The sequence below is a fragment of the Bombina bombina genome, chromosome 5, assembly GCF_027579735.1.
Source record: "Bombina bombina isolate aBomBom1 chromosome 5, aBomBom1.pri, whole genome shotgun sequence".
Classification (NCBI taxonomy): Eukaryota; Metazoa; Chordata; class Amphibia; order Anura; family Bombinatoridae; genus Bombina; species Bombina bombina.
In genome coordinates, this window is record NC_069503.1 from 627,775,890 (window position 1) to 627,797,948 (window position 22,059).

Consider the following 22,059-nt stretch of genomic DNA (forward strand, 5'->3'; position numbering starts at 1 on the left):
TTATTAGGGGGCTTAGATTAGGTGTAAGTAGCTTAAAATTGTTGTAATATTTTGAACATGTTTGTAACTTAATTTTTTATTTTTTGTAACTTAGCTTTTTTTATTTTTTGTACTTTAGTTAGTTTATGTAATTGTATTTCATTGTAGTTATTTGTAGGTAGTTTATTTAGTTAATTTAATGATAGTGTAGTATTAGGTTTAATTGTAACTTAGGTTAGGATTTATTTTACAGGTAATTTTGTATTTCTTTTAGCTAGGTAGTTATTAAATAGTTAATAACTATTTAATAACTATTCTAACTAGCTAAAATAAATACAAAGTTACCTGTAAAATAAATATAAATCCTAAGATAGCTATAATATAATTATTAATTATATTGTAGCTATCTTAGGGTTTATTTTACAGGTAAGTATTTAGTTTTAAATAGGAATAATTTATTAAAGTATAGTGTAGTGTTAGGTGTAATTGTAACTTAGGTTAGTTTTTATTTTACAGGTTAATTTCAGTTTATTTTAGCTAGGTAAGCTATTAAATAGTTAATAACTATTTAATAGTTATTGTACATGGTTAAAATAAATTGAAAGGTACCTGTAAAATAAATATAAATCCTAAGATAGCTAGAATATAATTATTATTTATATTGTAGCTATATTAGGGTTTATTTTATAAGTAAGTATTTAGTTTTAAATAGGATTCATTTAGTTAATAAGAGTTAATTTATTTAGATGTATTTAATTAATATTTAAGTTAGGGGGGCGTTAGGGTTAGGGTTAGACTTAGGTTTAGGGGTTAATCATTTTATTACAGTGGCGGCGGCGTAGTGGGGGGCAGGATAGGGGTTAATAAATTTATTATAGGTTGCGGCGGGTTCATGGAGCGGCGGTTTAGGGGTTAAACTATTTATTTAGTTGCGGAGAGGTGCGGGATCAGCAGGATAGGGGTTAATAATTTTATAATAGAGGGCGACGGTATAGGGGGGGCAGGATAGGGGTTACTAGGTATAATGTAGGTGGCAGCGGTGTCCGGGAGCGGCGGTTTAGGGGTTAATACATTTATAAGACTTGCGGCGGGGTCTAGGAGCGGCGGTTTAGGGGTTAATACATTTATAAGACTTGCGGCGGGGTCTAGGAGCGGCGGTTTAGGGGTTAGTAACTTTATTTAGTTGCGGGGGCCTCCGGGGGCGCCGGTATAGGGGGTAGAACAGTGTAGTTTAGTGTGAGTGCTTAGTGACAGGCTAGCAATAAAGCTGGGAAAAAGCCGAAGGGCAGCGAGATCGGATGAGTGATAACTCTCACAGTCCGCTGCTCATCGCCCCGCGGGTTTTTGACAGCTTTATTTGATAACTTAGGCGAACATATTCAAGGTCCGCGGCGGCGAAGGTAGGCGAGCTTAGGCGGACGTATTGGGCCGGCGAAGCCAGAAAAGTAGACGGCTTGATAACTACCCCCCTAAGAATCAAGCGTTCAATTTCCATACCTTCAAATTTAATGATTTGAGATCCTGATGGAAAAATGGGCCTTGAGATAGAAGGTCTGGTCTTAACGGAAGTGTCCAAGGTTGGCAACTGGCCATCCGAATGAGATCCGCATACCAAAACCTGTGAGGCCATGCTGGAGCCACCAGCAGTACAAACGAACATTCCATTAGAATTTTGGAAATCACCTTTGGAAGAAGAACTAGAGGCGGAAAGATATAGGCAGGATGATAATTCCAAGGAAGTGACAACGCGTCCACTGCTTCCGCCTGAGGATCCCTGGATCTGGACAGATACCTGGGAAGTTTCTTGTTTAGATGAGAGGCCATCAGATCTATTTCTGGAAGTCCCCAGATTTGAACAATCTGAAGAAATACCTCTGGGTGAAGAGACCATTCGCCCGGATGTAACATCTGGCAACTGAGATAATCCGCTTCCCAACTGTCTACACCTGGAATGTGAACCGCAGAGATTAGACAGGAGCTGGATTCCACCCATACAAGTATCCGAGATACTTCTTTCATAGCTTGAGGACTGTGAGTCCCACCTACGCCACGGTTTTGACATTGTCTGTCTGAAAACAAATAAACGATTCTCTCTTCAGAAGAGGCCAGAACTGAAGAGCTCTGAAAATCACACGGAGTTCCAAAATGTTGATTGGTAATCTTGCCTCCTGAGATTCCCAAACCCCCTGCGCTCTCAGAGATCCCCATACAGCTCCCCAACCTGAAAGACTCGCATCTGTTGAGATTACAGTCCAGGTTGGATGAACAAAAGAAGCCCCTTGAATTAGACGATGGTGATTCAACCACCAAGTCAGAGAAGATCGAACATTGGGATTTAAGGATATTATTTGTGATATCTTTGTATAATCCCTGCACCACTGGTTCAGCATACAAAGCTGAAGAGGTCTCATGTGAAAACGAGCAAAGGGGATCGCGTCCGATGCAGCAGTCATGAGACCTAAAATTTCCATGCACAAAGCTACCGAAGGGAACGATTGAGACTGAAGGTTTCGACAGGCTGAAACCAACTTCAGATGTCTCTTTTCTGTTAGAGACAAAGTCATGGACACTGAATCTATTTGAAAGCCCAAAAAGGTTACCTTTGTCTGAGGAATCAAAGAACTCTTTGGTAAATTGATCCTCCAACCATGCCTTTGAAGAAACGACACAAGTTGATTCGTATGAGATTCTGCAGAATGTAAAGACTGAGCAAGTACCAAGATATCGTCCAAATAAGGAAATACCGCAATACCCTGTTCTCTGATTACAGAGAGAAGGGCACCGAGAACCTTTTGCTAGGCCAAACGGAAGGGCAACAAACTGGTAATGCTTGTCTAGAAAAGAGAATCTCAGAAACTGATAGTGATCTGGATGAATTGGAATATGAAGATATGCATCCTGTAAATCTATTGTGGACATAAAATGCCCTTGCTGAGCAAAAGGCAGAATAGTCCTTATAGTCACCATTTTGAAAGTTGGTATCCTTACATAACGATTCAATATTTTTAGATCTAGAACTGGTCTGAAGGAATTCTCCTTCTTTGGTACAATGAATAGATTTGAGTAAAACCCCAGACCCCGTTCCAGAACTGGAACTGGCACAATTACCCCAGCCAACTCTAGATCTGAAACACATTTCAGAAATGCCTGAGCCTTCACTGGGTTTACTGGAATGCGAGAAAGAAAAAATCTTCTCACAGGTGGTCTTACCTTGAAACCTATTCTGTACGCTTGTGAAACTATGTTCTGAATCCAAAGACTGTGAATCGAATTGATCCAAATATCTTTGAAAAATCGTAACCTGCCCCCTACCAGCTGAGCTGGAATGAGGGCCGCACCTTCATGCGGATTTGGGAGCTGGTTTTGACTTTCTAAAAGGCTTGGATTTATTCCAGACTGGAGAAGGTTTCCAAACGGAAACCGTTCCTTTAGGGGAAGGGTCAGGCTTCTGTTTCTTATTCTGACGAAAGGAACGAAAACGATTAGCAGCCCTGAATTTACCTTTAGATTTTTTGTCCTGAGGCAAAAAGGTTCCTTTCCCCCCAGTAACAGTTGAAATAATAGAATCCAACTGTGAACCAAATAATTTATTACCTTGGAAAGAAAGAGAAAGCAAAGTTGACTTAGAAGTCATATCTGCATTCCAAGATTTAAGCCATAAAGCTCTTCTAGCTAAAATAGCTAAAGACATATACCTGACATCAATTCTAATGATTTCAAAAATGGCATCACAAATAAAGTTATTAGCATGTTGAAGAAGTTTAACAATGCTATAAGCATTATGGTCTGACACTTGTTGCGCTAAAGCCTCCAACCAGAAAGTGGAAGCTGCAGCAACATCAGCCAAAGAAATAGCAGGTCTAAGAAGATTACCTGAACATAAATAAGCTCTCCTTAGAAATGATTCAAGCTTCCTATCTAAAGGATCCTTAAAGGAAGTACTATCCACCGTAGGAATAGTAGTACGTTTAGCAAGAGTAGAGATAGCCCCATCAACTTTAGGGATCTTGTCCCAAAACTCTAATCTATCAGATGGCACAGGATACAATTTCTTAAACCTTTGAGAAGGAGTAAATGAAGTACCCAGACTATTCCATTACCTAGAAATTACTTCTGAAATAGCATCAGGAACTGGAAAAACTTCTGGAATAACTACATGAGGTTTGAAAACCGAATTTAAATGCTTAGTAGATTTAGTATCAAGAGGACTAGACTCCTCCATATCTAATGCAATTAACACTTCTTTAAGTAAAGAACGCATAAACTCCATCTTAAATAAATATGAAGATTTATCAGTGTCAATATCTGAAGCTGAATCTTCTGAACCAGATAGATCCTCATCAGAAACAGATAAGTCAGAATGATGGCGGTCACTTAAAAATTCATCTGAAATATGAGAAGTTTTAAAAGACCTTTTACATTTACTGGAAGGAGGAATAACAGACAGAGCCTTCCTAATAGATTTAGAAACAAATTCTTTTACATTAACAGGGACATCCTGAACATTAGATGTTGAAGGAACAACAACAGGTAATGGATTATTACCAATGGAAATACAATCTGCATTAGAAAGTTTATCATGACAGTTATCACAAACTACAGCCGGAGGAACAGATACCAAAAGTTTACAACAAATGCACTTAACTTTGGTAGAACCAGCATCAGGCAGCGTCTTTCCAGAAGTAGATTCTGATCCAGGGTCAGGTTGAGACATCTTGCAATATGTAATAGAAAAAACAACATATAAAGCAAAATTATCAAATTCCTTAAATGACAGTTTCAGGAATGGGAAAAAATGCCAAATGAACAAGCCTCTAGCAACCAGAAGCAATGAAAAATGAGACTGAAATAATGTGAAAAAAAGGTGGAGACAAGAGTGACGCCCACATTTTTTGGCGCCAAGGATAACGCCCACATTATTGGCGCCAAGTACAACGCCCATATTTTTTGGCGCCAAGTATGACGCCACATCCTCTGACCTCAAAACCGACGCCCACATTTTTTGGCGCAAAAAAACGTCTGAATACACAAGTGTCAAAAAAATGAAGTAACTACAAACAATTTACGGCGTCAACTACGACGCCGGAAATGACAAAATTTTTGCGCCAAAAAAAGTTTGTGCCAAAAATGACGCAATAAAATGAAGCATTTTCTGCCCCCACGAGCCTAACAGCCCACAGGGAAAAATAGTCCATTTGAAAATTTTCAAGGTAAGAAAAAAATATTTATTCATATGCATTATCCCAAATAATGAAACTGACAGTCTGAATGAAGGAATACTGATTATCCTGAATCATGGCAAATATAAGTTTAAAGACATATATTTAGAACTTTACATATAAAGTGCCCAACCATAGCTTAGAGTGTCACAAAAATTAAGACTTACTTACCCCAGGACACTCATCTACATATAGTAGATAGCCAAACCAGTACTGAAACGAGAATCAGTAGAGGTAATGGTATATAAGAGTATATCGTCGATCTGAAAAGGGAGGTAGGAGAAGAAATCTCTACGACCGATAACAGAGAACCTATGAAATAGATGCCCTAGAGGAAGACCATTGTATTCAAATATGCAATACTCTCTTCACATCCCTCTGACATTCACTGCACTCTGAGAGGAAAACCGGGCTCCAGCCTGCTGCGAAGCGCATATCAACGTAGAATCTAGCACAAACTTACTTCACCACCTCCATGGGAGGCAAAGTTTGTAAAACTGAATTGTGGGTATGGTGAGGGGTGTATTTTTAGGCATTTTGAGGTTTGGGAAACTTTGCCCCTCCTGGTAGGAATGTATATCCCATACGTCACTGGCTCATGGACTCTTGCTAACTAAATGAAAGAAACCAGCGTTAGGACCCCTTAACGCTGGTTTGGACGGCTAACGCAGAACTCTAAATCTAGGCGAATATATGTACATATAAACCAATAGCCTAAACCAAAAGCGCAAAATCTGCTCAGCACAAGCTTGTGTAATTACTCTGCACTGAAGAGGTTAAATACATGTTATGGTATTTTTATTTTTATTTTTTTTTACCAACTACACCAAAAAATGCAAGTTTAAACACAGAAACAACCCCGTATTTAATTCTCAAAATAAGTTCTTGTGTCTCTATATGTGTTTAGGGTGATTTAGGGTGATTAGAGAGGGGATTCATAATAGCTTCTTTCCCCTGCAGAACATTTTATTACACTAACAATAATTTAATAAAACTAAGACTAATAATAAGAAAGAAAAAATGTAGGACAATATCCCTTTATGAGGATAATTGGCTTTACAATTCACTAATTCTAAACCATATAAGCATTGCTTACATGTATATATATATATATATATATATATATATATATATATATATATATATATATATATATATATATATATATATATATATATATATACAGTATATAAACAAATACATCACTGGAATTGTTTCATGAGCCGGGAACAAACAATAATATAACATAAAACCCCTTTTTCCCCAAAATTCAGCAGTAACTTTTTCATTCTCGTTTTAGCTCCTCTCCTAGTTTTCCTTAAGCCCTTGGAGCTAAACAGTTTACATTAACTGTAATTTCTACATCATTTTCCAAGGCTATTTACCAAGGTAATTTGAGTTTAACACTGATAACCTCAATAAGTACCATAAACTGACTGACTGATAAAAAATATAGGTCACTTATTGCCTTTATTTTTCTAAAGGTCTTTAATTTATAGCCCTACATTTTTTAGCAGAATTACAAGTTTTATCTATGAAACATAATGAACGTTTAAATTATAATCAGTTTATTTTTGAAAATGCACGAAGTGAACTGCATTTAATGGTTTATTTATAAGACTGAAGTCATTCTCAACTACCATTATAATTACTGTCTTCATTAGCAGTCTCAGAAGGGAATAACAGCCATCCCCTCCGGCACTGAGGAAGTTAAATGGATTAATTATCATAAAGTCTTACTATGTTCTGTACATATATTGTTATCCTATTTTAATATGTCCATACTAAGCAGGTAATTGAGAATAATTCAGCCAGAAACGTGGCTGTACCTCCTCTGCTGTCGATTTTGTAATTCTGAGGACTTCAATCAGAGACTCGTCCTCAACTAGGGAGCCCTGGGTACTGGTCAAACGGAAAAGAAGGTTGTCTTCAAGTTCCTGCATCTTCCTCTTGTTCGTAGTTACTTCCTCCATCAACTTAACCCTTTCAGCCTCCAGCTCCTGCAAATATTAGTTTCACAATCTAATTAGAATATAACAGAATTTAAAAAAAAAACCAGATATACATTAATGAGCATTTAGCAGGAGACTTGAATGTTCTTTACAGCTATGTACTCAATAATTCCACAGTTTAGTTAGCATGGTATAATAAAATGTGATAAAACTGATTTATCTGAAGGAAAATATCAGCAGGTAATGTGCTAATATTAGATGTTTCCCAGTCTTTGTTATATTTTCACCCTGGTGTTTAATCGCTCATGGGCTTCCATTTTGTAAATACAATTATTGCACATTAGAGACAAAAATAATATATTCTGCTCTTCTACAAAATTAATGAATATATCCATTAATTAATAATAAATGAATAATAAGTAATAATGAAAAGAAAAACATAAATGTATATATGCCCTGTTGCCAGTGAATATCTTTACAGACCTGAGTTTTTAAGTGACCCCAAAGTGATGTATACTGTACTTAGGGGATATGTAACTTTAAAGTGAAGGTAAAGTTACCTTGACGCTGATCCAGAATCCAATTTTTTGTTGAAAATGAATAGGACTTTAACTCATCATTTTTTACAATATTACTTCCAAATCCAGTAATTTCAATTTTAATTCCATTTTTTCCAATTTTCACAATCAACCCGTTTATTTTTTTTATTTTTGGGTCACGTTTTTAGATCAGCCAGTTGAAATTCTGGCCGTTAGGCGGCCGTGACCCTACGTCATCCACCTACTCGATGTACTCCGCATGCGCTAGAGTCTATTTCTTCTTCACAGAGTACACGCGCGTTCCCATTTTGCGCATGCGTACTTGTTCTGCTTAAGGCCACTTGTTCTATTTACTAGTTTTGCCATCGATCGCATGCGCATTTGTGATGGTAAGCTGAGAATCGTGCATGCGCAGTTACAACATTTATTCTTAAACACGCTTCTGCTGTTACATATAGAGCGAGTGGGATTTGCTTTCAGATGGAAAATGTATAAGAAATCTTGGATTTGAGAAGCTCGGTATGAAGGATATTGCAAACATTCTATTACCCAACTGAGAGCAATGTATTCAGCAGCAGTTACGAGGTTAACGCTGCTCTTCTTATATTACGCGCAGCTTGAAAAGAGCCTCTCATACAAGCCTGGTTAGCGGGGGAGGCGGAGGGAGCGGACTGTCACTCCTATCATTTTTAGGATTGGGAGACTGTTTTTGTTTGGCTGTTACTAAGGAGATAGCTTGCGCTTGTGATTGGCTGGCCTTGTTGCTTAGGACGCCTAAGAGCAGGTGAAGGGAGATGGGCATGTTGATGATGTAACCAACCTTCTGTTCTACACGTGATGCTGCGCCTAGTATTTAGTGACTGTGCTAGATATATATTATAATTATATATATATATATATATATATACATACACAGTATATATATATATATATATATATATATATATATATATATATGCAATTATATTTGTGCGCTTATAGACTGGGCGGAATCGTATAGTTTAATGCTTGGAAATCACCTCTTTACACATTCGGCATGTCAAGGCTTGCAATAGTGTTATTTGAAATGCGAATAAACTGTGAATAGATAGTAAATGATGTTACATTCAAACGTCTATCGCATGCGTATTTGTGATGGTAAGCTGAGAATTGTGCATGCGCAGTTACAGCGCTCATCGTGAACGTGCTTCTGCTGTTACGTATAGAGAGGGTGGGACCGCTCTATACGTCACAGCACTTCAAATCTGGATATAGAGGTTGGGAGGAGTTATAGACGGAACGGTAGGGAAAAATATAGATAAAAATAAAAGATTTTTTTTTATAAAATCAATTTAGCGATTAGCATATTCTATGTTGAAGGAATACATTGATATATTCCAATGACATAAACTTTACCTTCCATTTAAGCATTTAGCTTTACCAAGAAATAGATGTGAAGATAGAACATCATAGTACAGAGTGATCCGTTGCAATTGTTCTCCTACTGAGAATTTGTTTTCATTGCACTGCAGTGTTATCATGAAATGAACAATAGAAATAAATAACAAGAAAAAATATATAAGAAAATATATATTCATACATGAATTTCAATTATATTGTCTTCAGGACAACTTTATGTCTGATAGAGATGCAAATATTTAACATTATTTTTAGCATTAAGTTACATGAAAATAGAAATGCGGACAAAGAGACTTGTTTAGTCTTTTAATGTACCATACATAATGACAAGTGGTAACAGCTTGCAATATAAAATGTCAGCTTTATTATGTGCTCTTCAGGACTTTAAAATTGATAGAATCATGGCTGTAAGTAGGCTGTCGTATAATTTATTTTCGTTCTCTTGGAATCTTTATTTGAAAAAGCAGAGATGTAAGCTTAGGAAATGGCCCATTTTTGGTTCAGCATCTGGGTAGCTCTTGCTGATTGGTGGCTACAGTTTCTGCTTGTCAAATAAAGATACCAAAAGAACGAAGAAAATTTGATAATACGAAATTGTGTTTCATATCCTTTTAACCCCTTAACGACCGAGGACGTGCAGGGTACGTCCTCTAAAAAAATACCCTTAACGACCAAGGACGTACCCTGCACGTCCTCGGTCTGGAAAGCAGCTGGAAGCGATCCTGCTCGCTTCCAGCTGCTTTCCGGTTATTGCAGTGATGCCTCGATATCGAGGCATCCTGCAATAACCTTTTTAAGCCATCCGGTGCAGAGAGTGCCACTCTGTGGCCCTCTCTGCACCGGAGATTGTTGGCTTACCGCGTTGGTGGGTGGGAGGCTGGTGGGAGGCGGGTGGTGGCCATCGATGGCCTTGGTGACGTGCAGGGGGGGCGGGATCGTGGGCGTGGATGATCGGGGGCGCGCACTGACGCGCGCACGTGCACGGAAGGGCGGCCGCGTGCACGGGGAGGGAGCGGGTGGGAACCGCTACACTACAGAAAAAAGTTAAACAAAAAAATGCAAAAAACAGGGAATAAAAGTTTTTTTTTTATAAATCAATTAAGGTGTTGGGGTTTGTCTGTGGGGGGAAGCTACACTACAGAATTTCTATTTCTTTAAAAAAAAACGTTTTTTTCTTGAAACTGGGTACTGGCAGACAGCTGCCAGTACCCAAGATGGCCCCCAATAATGCAGAGGGGGAGGGTAAGAGAGCTGTTTTGGGGGTGGATCAGGGAGGTTGGGGGCTAAGGGGGGATTCTACAAAGCAGCATATGTAAATATGCTAAAAAAAAAAAAAAAGAACAAATTAAAAAAACCTTTTATTTTAGTACTGGCAGACTTTCTGCCAGTACTTAAGATGGCGGGGACAATTGTGGGGTGGGGGAGGGAAGGGAGCTGTTTGGGAGGGATCAGGGGGTGGGATGTGTCAGATGGGAGGCTGATCTCTACACTAAAGCTAAAATTATCCCTGCAAGCTCCCTACAAACTACCTAATTAACCCCTTCACTGCTAGCCATAATACACGTGTGATGCGCAGCAGCATTTAGCGGCCTTCTAATTACCAGAAAGCAACGCCAAAGTCATATATGTCTGATATTTCTGAACAAAGGGGATCCCAGAGAAGCATTTACAACCATTTGTGCCATAATTGCACAAGCTGTTTGTAAATAATTTCAGTGAGAAACCTAAAATTGTGAAAAATTTAACGTTTTTTTAAATTTGATCGCATATGGTGGTGAAATGGTGGCATGAAATATACCAAAATGGGCCTAGATCAATACTTGGGGTTGTCTACTACACTACACTAAAGCTAAAATTAACCATACAAGCTCCCTACATGCTCCCTAATTAACCCCTTCACTGCTGGGCATAAAACACGTGTGGTGCGCAGTGGCATTTAGCAGCCTTCTAATTACCAAAAAGCAACGCCAAAGCCATATATGTCTGCTATTTATGAACAAAGGGGATCCCAGAGAAGAATTTACAAACATTTATGCTATAATTGCACAAGCTGTTTGTAAATGATTTCAGTGAGAAACCTAAAGTTTGTGAAAAAATTTGTGAAAATTTTTTTTTTATTTGATCGCATTTGGCGGTGAAATGGTGGCATGAAATATACCAAAATGGGCCTAGATCAATACTTTGGGATGTCTTCTAAAAAAAAATATATACATGTCAATGGATATTCAGGGATTCCTGAAAGATATCAGTGTCCCAATGTAACTAGCACTCATTTTGAAAAAAAGTGGTTTGGAAATAGCAAAGTGCTACTTGTATTTATGGAACTATAACTTGCAAAAAAAGCAAATAACATGTAAACATTGGGTATTTCTAAACTCAGAACAAAATTTAGAAACTATTTAGCATGGGATTTTTTTGGTGGTTGTAGATGTGTAACAGATTTTGGGGGTCAAAGTTAGAAAAAGTGTGTTTTTTTCAATTTTTTCCTCATATTTTATAAAAAAAATTAGAGTAAATTATAAGATATGATAAAAATGGTATCTTTAGAAAGTCCATTTAATGGCGAGAAAAACGGTATATAATATGTGTGGGTAAAGTAAATGAGTAAGAGGAAAATTACAGCTAAACACAAACACCGCAAAAATGTAAAAATAGCCTTGGTCCCAAACGGACAGAAAATGGAAAAGTGCTGCGGTCATTAAGGGGTTAAAGTGACATTTCGGTCAAAATTTTAATGCACATAGATGAATTACATATTTGAATAGAAACATATTTACACTATACATATAATGGGAAAAATTATTCTAGTAAACCTATCACTGATTTAGTGCACATTCATGTGAAGCATAGCTAGAGAGTTTCAGTGCACCAGAATACTGCAGCTGATAAGAGAGCCAGTGGGGCTTGTATGATGGCAGCAATGATGCAAACTGAGTCATTACCAGATGATACAAGCACCTTAGTCTCTCTGAGCAAGTGCTGTGTTTCAAATGCTGGTGTAAGGAGCATACTTAAATAAATACACATACTTAAATTCACATTTAAATCAGATATAGCTGTTACTAGAAGCATTTTGCTAATACTGTACATGTACAAAAGTGCTTCTATTCCAAACCGGAAATGTATCCGTGTGTGTTCCAATTTTGACTGGAATGTCCCTTTAAACTTGGAATCAATGTTGTATTATGTTACTAGAGCGGATTGTTGCACTTAAAAGGACAGAAAAGTTTTATTTAAAATGAGAAGCAGTGCATTTCAAATACATCTCGAAACGTACACTTGTAAAAAAAAACTTATTTTAAAAGCTGTAGTAACCATTACAAGGACCACGTTATTCTGATGCATCCAGGCCCAGACTGACTATAGGGCATATAGGACATTTGCCCGGTGCGCTAGGGCCAGTTGTGGGCTGTGTTGGTTGCCTTAGCTCCGCCCAGTCAATAGCGTTATTATTTGTGCATGATGCAGAGCCAGCCCTGTGCCTCACCCTAGCTTACTTTGTCTGTGGGCAAGACCCACCCGCCGCCCTATTTCTGGCTGCCGACTCTGGCTGGATTAAACCCCCCAGAATTACATTACAATGATCCTCCTCACAATCAATGCCTCTATAGGCTGCTAAATGACTCCCTGCAGAATGGATTTGCATTCAGAGCAGGATTGGTCTGTAATGGAGACCATATTTAGTAGGACCTTTTTTTTTTCAAAATCCAATAAAACCATAATAATTTTTTCTTATTATAAAGTGACATGCTTAACATTTATTGATCTCTGCAATAAAAAGTTTAAGGTTGTTTACATACTTTATAAGTCCTGTTGTATAATATTTATGGCCTAAAAGCAAATTCTGCTACAAAGTATACAGTACCTGCTTTTCAGTGACAATAACACGCCCAAGAAGCTGGTCTTCCAAACCTTTCATGGTCACAGTAAAGTCAATGACAGCCGTCTTTGCACTGATTTCTGGTGTATAAGCTGGATTAGCTAATTTTGTGGTAATGTAAAGAGTGAATCCTTTCATAACATCAATTTCTTTATCCCCAACTTTAACCTAAATTAAAATCACAAAAGGAGGAGACTAATGTGTAACCTGTCATAATAAAAGAAACATTTTTTGGAAAACCGTACAAGGAAAATGTAAATACAAGTATCTAAAGTAGCTAACCAACAGCGGCACCAAAGGCGATATTCCAGATGTTTTAACAATAGAGTTAATCTCATAAAGTAGTAATTTAAATCGAAATATTGTGAATAGTTTAAGCGTGTTAAGTTAAATCTTGAATGTTTTCTTCTGTCGGTATAAGCCAACTTACTTTGAAGGTCGACCCAGATTTTATGAAATTTTTCTCCAGAACATTATCTAAAGCTGGGTCAAGTTCTTCACCAACATCCTCAATCATGAGAGGCCTTCCCAAAGACAAAGAATCCTCCAGATGACTTCTGAAGTACTTGTGGTTCAAAGATGTGATCTGCATAACACAAGTTTTACAAATAAAGCTTTATTAAGACATATTTATGCATAGCAAAATACAGAAGATTCACTTAAAAATAAAAAAAAGTTAATTTGGATTTAAACTTCCTAATAGTGTGCAGTCATGCTACATCTTCCATCTTCTAAATATCAATCAATTTGAATACCATGAAGACTTTTCAACAAATTACAAAAAAGTAGTTTAACACAGGAATAGGACCCCGTGACGCTGGGATAAACTCACTTAGATGTCTTTTCAGTCCCTCTAGCATGTTCAGCTTTACCAGTCCTTATTTTATTCTATATTGCTGATTCTTTAAAGCCATATCAAAATTCTAAATTAAACTTTTATGGTTTAACTAGAGCATGCAATTTTTTTAAAACTGTATTTTCAATTTACTATGATCTGTTATTAAATTTACTTTTTTCTCTAGGTATCCTTTCCTTGAAAAACATACCTAGATGGTCTCAGGAGCAACAATGTCCTACTGTGAGCTATCTGGTGAGTGATGGCTGCACAGTGAACACATATACCTCTTGTCATGGGCTCACCAGGTGTGTTCAGATAGGTCGGTCCCAGTGGTGCATTGCAGCTTTGGAGCTGACTTTAGTTTTGTGTTTAACTCATTAACACTCTCTCAATTGTTTAGTAAATCAGTTCTATAGAATAAACATGGGAACTCTTGAAGATGTAGATGTTAGTGAATTAGTGACTAATATGCCTCTTAAAATGTAATTTAAAGACATCAAGAGAAAGTGACAGTGTATTGTTAAATTGTTTTCTCTTTAATGTGTTCCAGTGACTTGTTATTTCATCTGCAGAGTATAAAATGTACAGGCTATTGCCCCTTTAGGTTATTTTTTGTATATGAAATAACTGTTCTTTCTCTTAGAAACCACAACCCATTAAAATGAGCAGAGCTTGCAGGGAAAACAGTTATGTACCTTATTACTCATCAGGGACACATGAAAGGGAATAAAATCTTACAGTACACTGTCCCGTTAAGGGAAAATGCAAGCTAAGAATGCACCAGGCAGTGGTACAAACAGAGTTAACTTTTTAAACTACCATATTGTATTTTATGATCATTAGTATTTTGTTTGTGCTTTAAATGCTACATTAAGATAAGTAAATACTATTCTCCCTTTCCCAGAAACGTTTAAAATTTGAACAGGCTTTGTTTTTGTAAATACATTTTAAAGGCGACATACTGTATGTCTGCTCTAGATGATTCTTTAGTAAATATGGTTGACTATATCTATTATATTAGTCTTTTTTTTAAAATTAAAATAAGTCTTAAATTGAAAAAGTCTAAATGAATGTGGTTACATGTTATGGGTTGTAACAAAAGAAAAAGATAAATAAAATTATAATTGGGAATTGCATTTTATTACTTCTCATGGGATTTATTAACAACATATGGGCCGTCAGCATTTAACTTTAATTACTAAGCTGCATCTAAATAATTTGTAAATGTAGCAGAAATAGCAAAAGAAAGAAGCACACAAAGAAGGCCAAGAAAATACAAGATACTACGGTAATCATTTCTGAGAAATCGGAAATGTATAATGTAGGGGAAAAGATACACCCGACACAATACACATTGTTATTCGGCTTCAGAAGTAAAATCAAGCTTTATTTTGTTATAGTATGCATTAAAGGGACACTGAACCCATTTTTTTTCCTTTCATTATTCAGATAGCGCAGACAATTTTAAACAACTTTCTAATGTACTCCTGTTATCAATGTTTCTTTGTTCCATTGGTATCTTTACTTGAAAAAGCAGGAAGGTAAACTTATGAGCCGGTCCATTTTTGTTTCAGCACCTGGGTAGCGCTTGCTGATTGGTGGCTAAATATATCCACCAACCAGCAAGCACTATCAATGTTGCTGAAATAAAAATGGGCTGGCTCGTAAGCTTACATTACTGTTTTTTCAAATAAAGATACCAAGAGAACGAAGAAATATTGATAATAGGAGTAAATAAGAAAGTTGCTTAAAATTGCATGCTCCATTTGAATCATTAAAGAAAAAAATTGGGTTCAGTATCCCTTTTAATATTACAGTTTTGTGTATATAAAGAAGTCTAAAGTTTCAAACTTTCTCAGTGAAATTGCGGCACTTATGTCCCACACCTGAGTATGTGCCCAGCATGTTAATATTACATTGGACCCTTTAACCCTTTCCGGTCCTATAAATTAAATAAAACCTGCAGCCGGCAGGTATAGATGCCGCTATTTAGCTGTGAAATTCAAAATTGGAAACTTCAGAATATATCCGATGTTTGACCGTGTGTAGTAAAACCCTTTGTCGGATATATTCCAACATAGGACCTGAAAGAGTTATAAAATATGTTAAAGCAACAATCACATGTTCTAAATCATTACCAATTCTAGCTTTTTATATATTTAACCATGCAAAAGGGTGAAAGGGACAAAAACCCATTTATATTTTAATTCATGATACATATAAGTAAACAATTTTATACAACTTTCTAATTTACTTCTATTATAAATTTGCTTTATTTCCTTGGTATCCTTTTCTGAAGGAGCAGCAATACAATAATGGGAACTAGCTGAAGACATCAAGTGAGCCAATGACAAGAGGCATGTATGAACAGCCACTAATCAACAGCTAGCTCACAGTTGTGCACTGCTGCTCCTTAGCCTATCTATGTAATCTTTTCATTAAAATATACCAAGAGAATAAAGCACATTTTAAATAGAAGTAAATTGAAAAGTTGTTTGAAATTGAATAATCTGTCTTAATAATAAAAGTTTAATTTTGATGATATTGTCCCTTTAAACATATAGGTAAAAAATATGAACATTCTTACTTTTAAACTTTACTCCAGCCCAGTACATAAAATCCCTCCACCTTTTACTTTGTCCCCATCTTCTAGTTAAGGGCTTAAATAACGTCTCTATCTTTATTTGAGGGCAGCCTGACCAAGTGATAATTGTTATTTTAGTATAACTGAATGATTCTGGCCTTAGTATCAGGTTAAAGATGTTGTGTTTTATTGTTTCTTCTAATTTCACACTGACACACTGTTTAATTTTCTCTTTTTGTTTTACTCCTTGTTGTAATTTATGTTGTATTTCTTTGTGTATGTGTGTCTGTGTGTGTCTCTCTGTTTGTGTGTGTGTCTGTATGTGTCTGTGTAAGCTTGTATGTGTCTGTGTGTGTTTGTGTCTCTGTGCCTGTGTGTGTGTCTGTGTCTATGTGTGTGTGTGTGTGTCTGTATGTGTCTGTGTTTCTGTTGGTGTGTGTGGGTCAGTGTGTGTGTCTGTGTGTTTGTGTGTGTGTCTATATTCCTGTATGTGCCTGTGTGCCTGTATGTGTCTGTATGCCTGTGTGTGTCTCTGTATGTATGTCTGTGTGTGTGTGTCTGTGTGCCTGTATGTTTCTGCGTGTGTGTGTGTGTGTTTATATGTTCCTGTCTGTGTGTGTGTGTCTGTGTGTCTGTATGTGTCTGTGTGTGTATGTGTCTATATGTGCCTGTCTGTGTTTGTGTATGTTTGCCTGTATGTGTCTGTGTGTGTGTCTGTATGTGTCTGCGTGTGTGTCTGTCATGGGATAGACATGTAGTTAGTCAGGATCATTAAAAATAAAGGTTTAAAATCATAACAAAAATGAAACTTATAATAGTATTTTTATTATTTAGCCTTAATTCATTACAGCCTAAAACTGTGATTATTCATCTGTGGTGGGAACAGTTTTGTTAAAATTGTATCTGGATATTCAGGAATGGTTTTGACTTTCTCACTGTCACTGTCAGCCTTGATTCCTTAAGCCTGGTGTGGTGCTCACACTCTGCGCTATAAATGTATTTCTTGGTTTCCTTGGCTACAATTTTAGTGCTTAATAAATTATTTTTCTTTTGAATACAAGCAATGTAGTCACAGTTAAATGTCAACTGTTGATATATTGTAGATTTAAAAATTATATAATTATATTAATGTCCCTCAAAATTTAAAGAGATTTATGGGGCATGTTATTTTTTTCTCTACTACTTCTCTTACTTTGTTCTCCTTCAAATGTTGTCCTGTGTCAGTATCACTTTTGTCCCCTACACCATATACCATACATAAAATTCTGTCTAATAAACTTTTGGAACCAACACTTTGAACAATATACTCTGTAAGGCTCCTCCCCTCATCTTGGTAACTACTGCTATAAAAATATTAAATATAACAATATACCTCAGTATAAAAAGTAAGAGTACATTTTCATACAAATATGTAATAATTAAAGTGTGATATAAAATGCATTTCCCTTGTGTACTGTATTTTTGTCATTGTGATTTAGTTAGGAGATAAAAAGTTGTAGCTATTGTATCCTGCATGTGGCAGGACTATTAACGTGACATGAAACCAAAATTGTTCTTTTATGATTCAGACAGAGCATATGATTTTAAACAATTTTCTAATTTACTTCTATTATTAAATTTGCTTTATTATCTTGGTATTCTTTGTTGAAACAGTGGCAATACACTACTGGGAGCTAGCTAAACACATCAGGTGAGCCAAAGACAAGAAGCATAAATGTGCAGCTACCAATCAGAAGCCAGCTCCCAAGTCTACCTAAGTATGCTTTTAAACAAAGAATAGCAAGAGAATGAAGCAAATTTTATAATAGAAGTAATTTCATGCTCTATCTGAATCAGGGAAATTGAATTTTGACTTCATTGTCCCTTAAACATTTTAAGAAAAGTAAAATCTTATGTTAATTGTTTTCTATAAAAGAGAGTATATTTTAATCTTACCTGCAGCTCATTGTTCTTTTCTTTATTTTTTACCCAAATCTTTCCCTGACCCTGAGGGTCAATAAGTAGAGGATATCGAGATGCTTTTGTAACAATGATCCCGTTCTGAATGGAAAGGTCGTCATTGGGAAGTCCTTGTAGGTTCCACTCACCAATAGTTGCATTATCAACAAGCATAGAGATAAGATTCAGATCCTGGAAATAAATCAAACAGAATTATTAAAAATGCATGGTTAAGTACAGTATATATCATTAAAGGGGCACTGAACCCAAATTTTTTCTTTCGTGATTCAGATAGAGCATGCAATTTTAAGAATCTTTCTAATTTACTCCTATTACAACTTTTTCTTTGTTCTCTTGCTATCTTTATTTGAAAAAGAAGGAACCCAAGCTTTTTTTTTTTGGTTCAGGACTCTGGACAGCACTTTTTTTATTGGTGGATGAATTTATCTACCAATTAGCAAGAACAACCAATGTTGTTCATCAAAAATGGGCCAGCATCTGAACTTACGTTCTTGCATTTCAAATAAAGACACAAAGAGAATGAAGAAAATTTGATAATATGAGTAAATCAAAAAGTTGCTTAAAATGTCATGCTCTATCTAAATCAGGAAAGAACAAATCTGGGTTCAGTGTCCCTTTAAATATAAGGAATAATTGGCAAAAGTGATGCAATAACATGAAATCATTATGATTTTTTTTTTTGAGGTTGCTAAGCTGATGGTACATTGGTTTCATATAAGTCATTCCTAGTTCAGGTCTTTACAGATGTGAAAACAAAAAAATATCTCTAAGGTACCTATGTTTGTTGCCATGGGTATATTTTCCTGGACAACTATGAGCTACACATGTAAGGTACCTATGTTTGTTGCCATGGGTATATTTTCCTGGACAACTATGAGCTACACATGTAAGGTACCTATGTTTGTTGCCATGGGTATAATTTCCTGGACAACTATGAGTTGCACATGTTGTAAGGTATCTATGTTTGTTGCCATGGGTATAATTTCCTGGACAACTATGAGTTGCACATGTTGTAAGGTATCTATGTTTGTTGCCATGGGTATATTTTCCTGGACAACTATGAGCTACACATGTAAGTTACCTATGTTTGTTGCCATGGGTATAATTTCCTGGACAACTATGAGTTGCACATGTTGTAAGGTATCTATGTTTGTTGCCATGGGTATATTTTCCTAGACAACTATGAGCTACACATGTAAGGTACCTATGTTTGTTGCCATGGGTATAATTTCCTGGACAACTAGGAGCTATACATGTGGCAAGGCGTGAAGGGAGAAACACATGACTACTGCTTTCTAGTAACACTACTTATGCTTCTCCCTACAGCATGTGTAACTCAGCATGTCTAGAAAAACATGGCTGAAGTAGGAACCTTAACCCTGAGTACCACTATGTGAATCTAGAATATGACTGCATATAGGGAATGGAGGATAAGCTAAGTATCTGCCAGGGATTGATAACCATGTTAGTAAACAAAAAACATAGGCAAAATGTTATTGTAAATATTACCCCTGAAAGTACTGTCAATTACCCAGTAGGAATATACATAAATATTAGTTTGTAGCAAAAGTGCCAATGTGGTTCAGAATATTCTATTTGTGGAGAGATAGAAATTAGATACATTAGTAAAAATGTTTGTTTAATTGTTGTTTTAGTATTGTGCTGAAATAAACATAAATGTTTTCAACTCTTATCTTAATCTTCTACTTAACAGTTAAACTAGTATTAAAATATTTCTGTCCTTACCAGAACTTTGCTACAGTTGTATGAATCACAAAGGGCTGTAAACTCCTTACATTTTTTATAAAAAAAATTTAGTTTAGTTATGCATAATGAAACAACTTTACAATATACGTTCAATGTTTATTTTGTCTACTTTTCAGGTAATTTAACTCTAAAATTGCGGATTTTATCATTCTCAAAGCTCGATGTTCTCCCTAGGACATTGTTTAGGGGTTTACCACCTGCTTGATTTTACAATTTAAGTCAGTATTTAGGTAAAATTAGCTAATATAAAAAAATGTTTAATGCATATTGCACAAATTATCTTTAAATAAATATATGTTAAATTACGCAATAAATTTGTGTTTTAGAAGAAAAAGTTATAATATTACACTGCTCCCACCTGGCTAGTTCATAATGCCACCCGGCTGTCATAATTTTATGTGGAGAACACTGAAGTTTGAAATGCACCTTTCTGACTTCTCAAGGCTAATCCTGCTACATATATTTCCCTGACTTTAATAGAAAACAATTACAAAACAAATCACGTTATACCAACATAATGACCATGCCTAGGCTTGTTATCTATGGGCTAAAGCCTAGATTGGCTCCTACAAAAAAAGGCAAATGGTGGGTGGCGTTTGGCTACTGAAAAGAAATGGCATCAAACAAGGTATTAATTTGTATTTTTACACTTGGCTGATACATTATTCTATAGCAAGACAACACAATTGTCTTGTAATTGCAAGGTGTTTTCTGCTCCTTTAATACTTTGTGTCTGCAGTCTATGCTGTGGTATGCACTCTGCAACAGGGGTTTTTATCTGTAATCTTATTTTATTAAATATCTATTAAATATGTTACCCTTACCATTTAGAAGGAATCTGCTCTATTCATTTAAAACATTCTTCGGAGTTAAATGCCCCTTTAAAAGTGTAGCTCTGAACATGAGAACAAAACTACTTTTCCTTTCATGATTCAGATAGAGCATGTGATTTTAAATAACTTTTATCAATCTTTCTTCGTTCTCTTGGTATCTTTTGTTCATAAGTAGGGACGTACGATTTGAAGCTGGCCTATTTCTGGAGCAATATGTGGCAGCAGTTTTGCAATAATGTTTTTCCATTTGAAAGAGCACTAGAGGGCAGCACTGTTTCCTGCCATGTAGTGTTCCAGACACCTACCTAGGTATCTCTTCAACGCAGAATACCATGGGAATGAAGAAAATGTGATAGAAGTAAATTGGAAACTTTTTTTTAAATGTTATGCTCTGTCTGAATCACAAAAGAACATGTTTGGGCTTCATATCCCTTTAAGCATGCCAGGATCTCTATAAATGAATTTAATAGAAACCCCCAGGGGCTGATATTAAAAACGTTGCCACTCAGACAAGATATTCTAAGAACTCGGTACGGTGAGGCCCTTAAAAAAACTTAAAAACACAAATATTATCTTGAGAAATCTTTATGTTGCTATGTAGTGTTCTTTACGTGAAACAGAGACTCCTACATTACAAGGTCTAAAAAAATTCCCAAAGATTTTGTGTGATTTCTCTCCATGCCAGCGAGGGTTTGAATATCAGGTCAGGTTATGAGCTCATAGCTCTAATCTTAAAGGGACGTAAAACACAACATTTTTCTTTTGTGATTCAGATAGAACATACAATTGTAAACAACCTTCAAATTTACTTCTATTATCAAATTGTCTTTGTTTTTTGTTATCCTTTTTGAAAAAGCAGGAAGGTGAGTTCAGGCGTGCACGTGTCTGCAACACTATAAGGTATCAGTTTTGCAACAATGTTATACATTATCAAGAGCACTAGATGGCAGCACTATTTCCTGTCATGCAGTACTCCAAACATGTGCACGCTACCTATCTAGATATAGCTTCAACAAAGAATAACACAAGAACGAAGCGAATTCGAAACTTTAAAAAAAATTGTATTCTCTATCTGAATCATGAAAGAAAAAAATCGGGTTTCATGTCCCTT

The 22,059-nt window shown here is 36.1% G+C and overlaps 1 protein-coding gene across 1 annotated transcript in view; it reads right to left on the bottom strand.

Annotated features, from left to right (window-relative positions):
• The window catches only part of LOC128661578 (dynein axonemal heavy chain 5-like), a 671,317-nt gene that overhangs the window by 118,802 nt on the left and 530,456 nt on the right, over positions 1 to 22,059 (bottom strand). Inside the window, 4 exon segments of the mRNA XM_053715820.1 lie at positions 7,028 to 7,198; positions 12,953 to 13,135; positions 13,398 to 13,553; positions 18,325 to 18,519. Coding sequence (XP_053571795.1) covers positions 7,028 to 7,198; positions 12,953 to 13,135; positions 13,398 to 13,553; positions 18,325 to 18,519 — 705 coding nt within the window.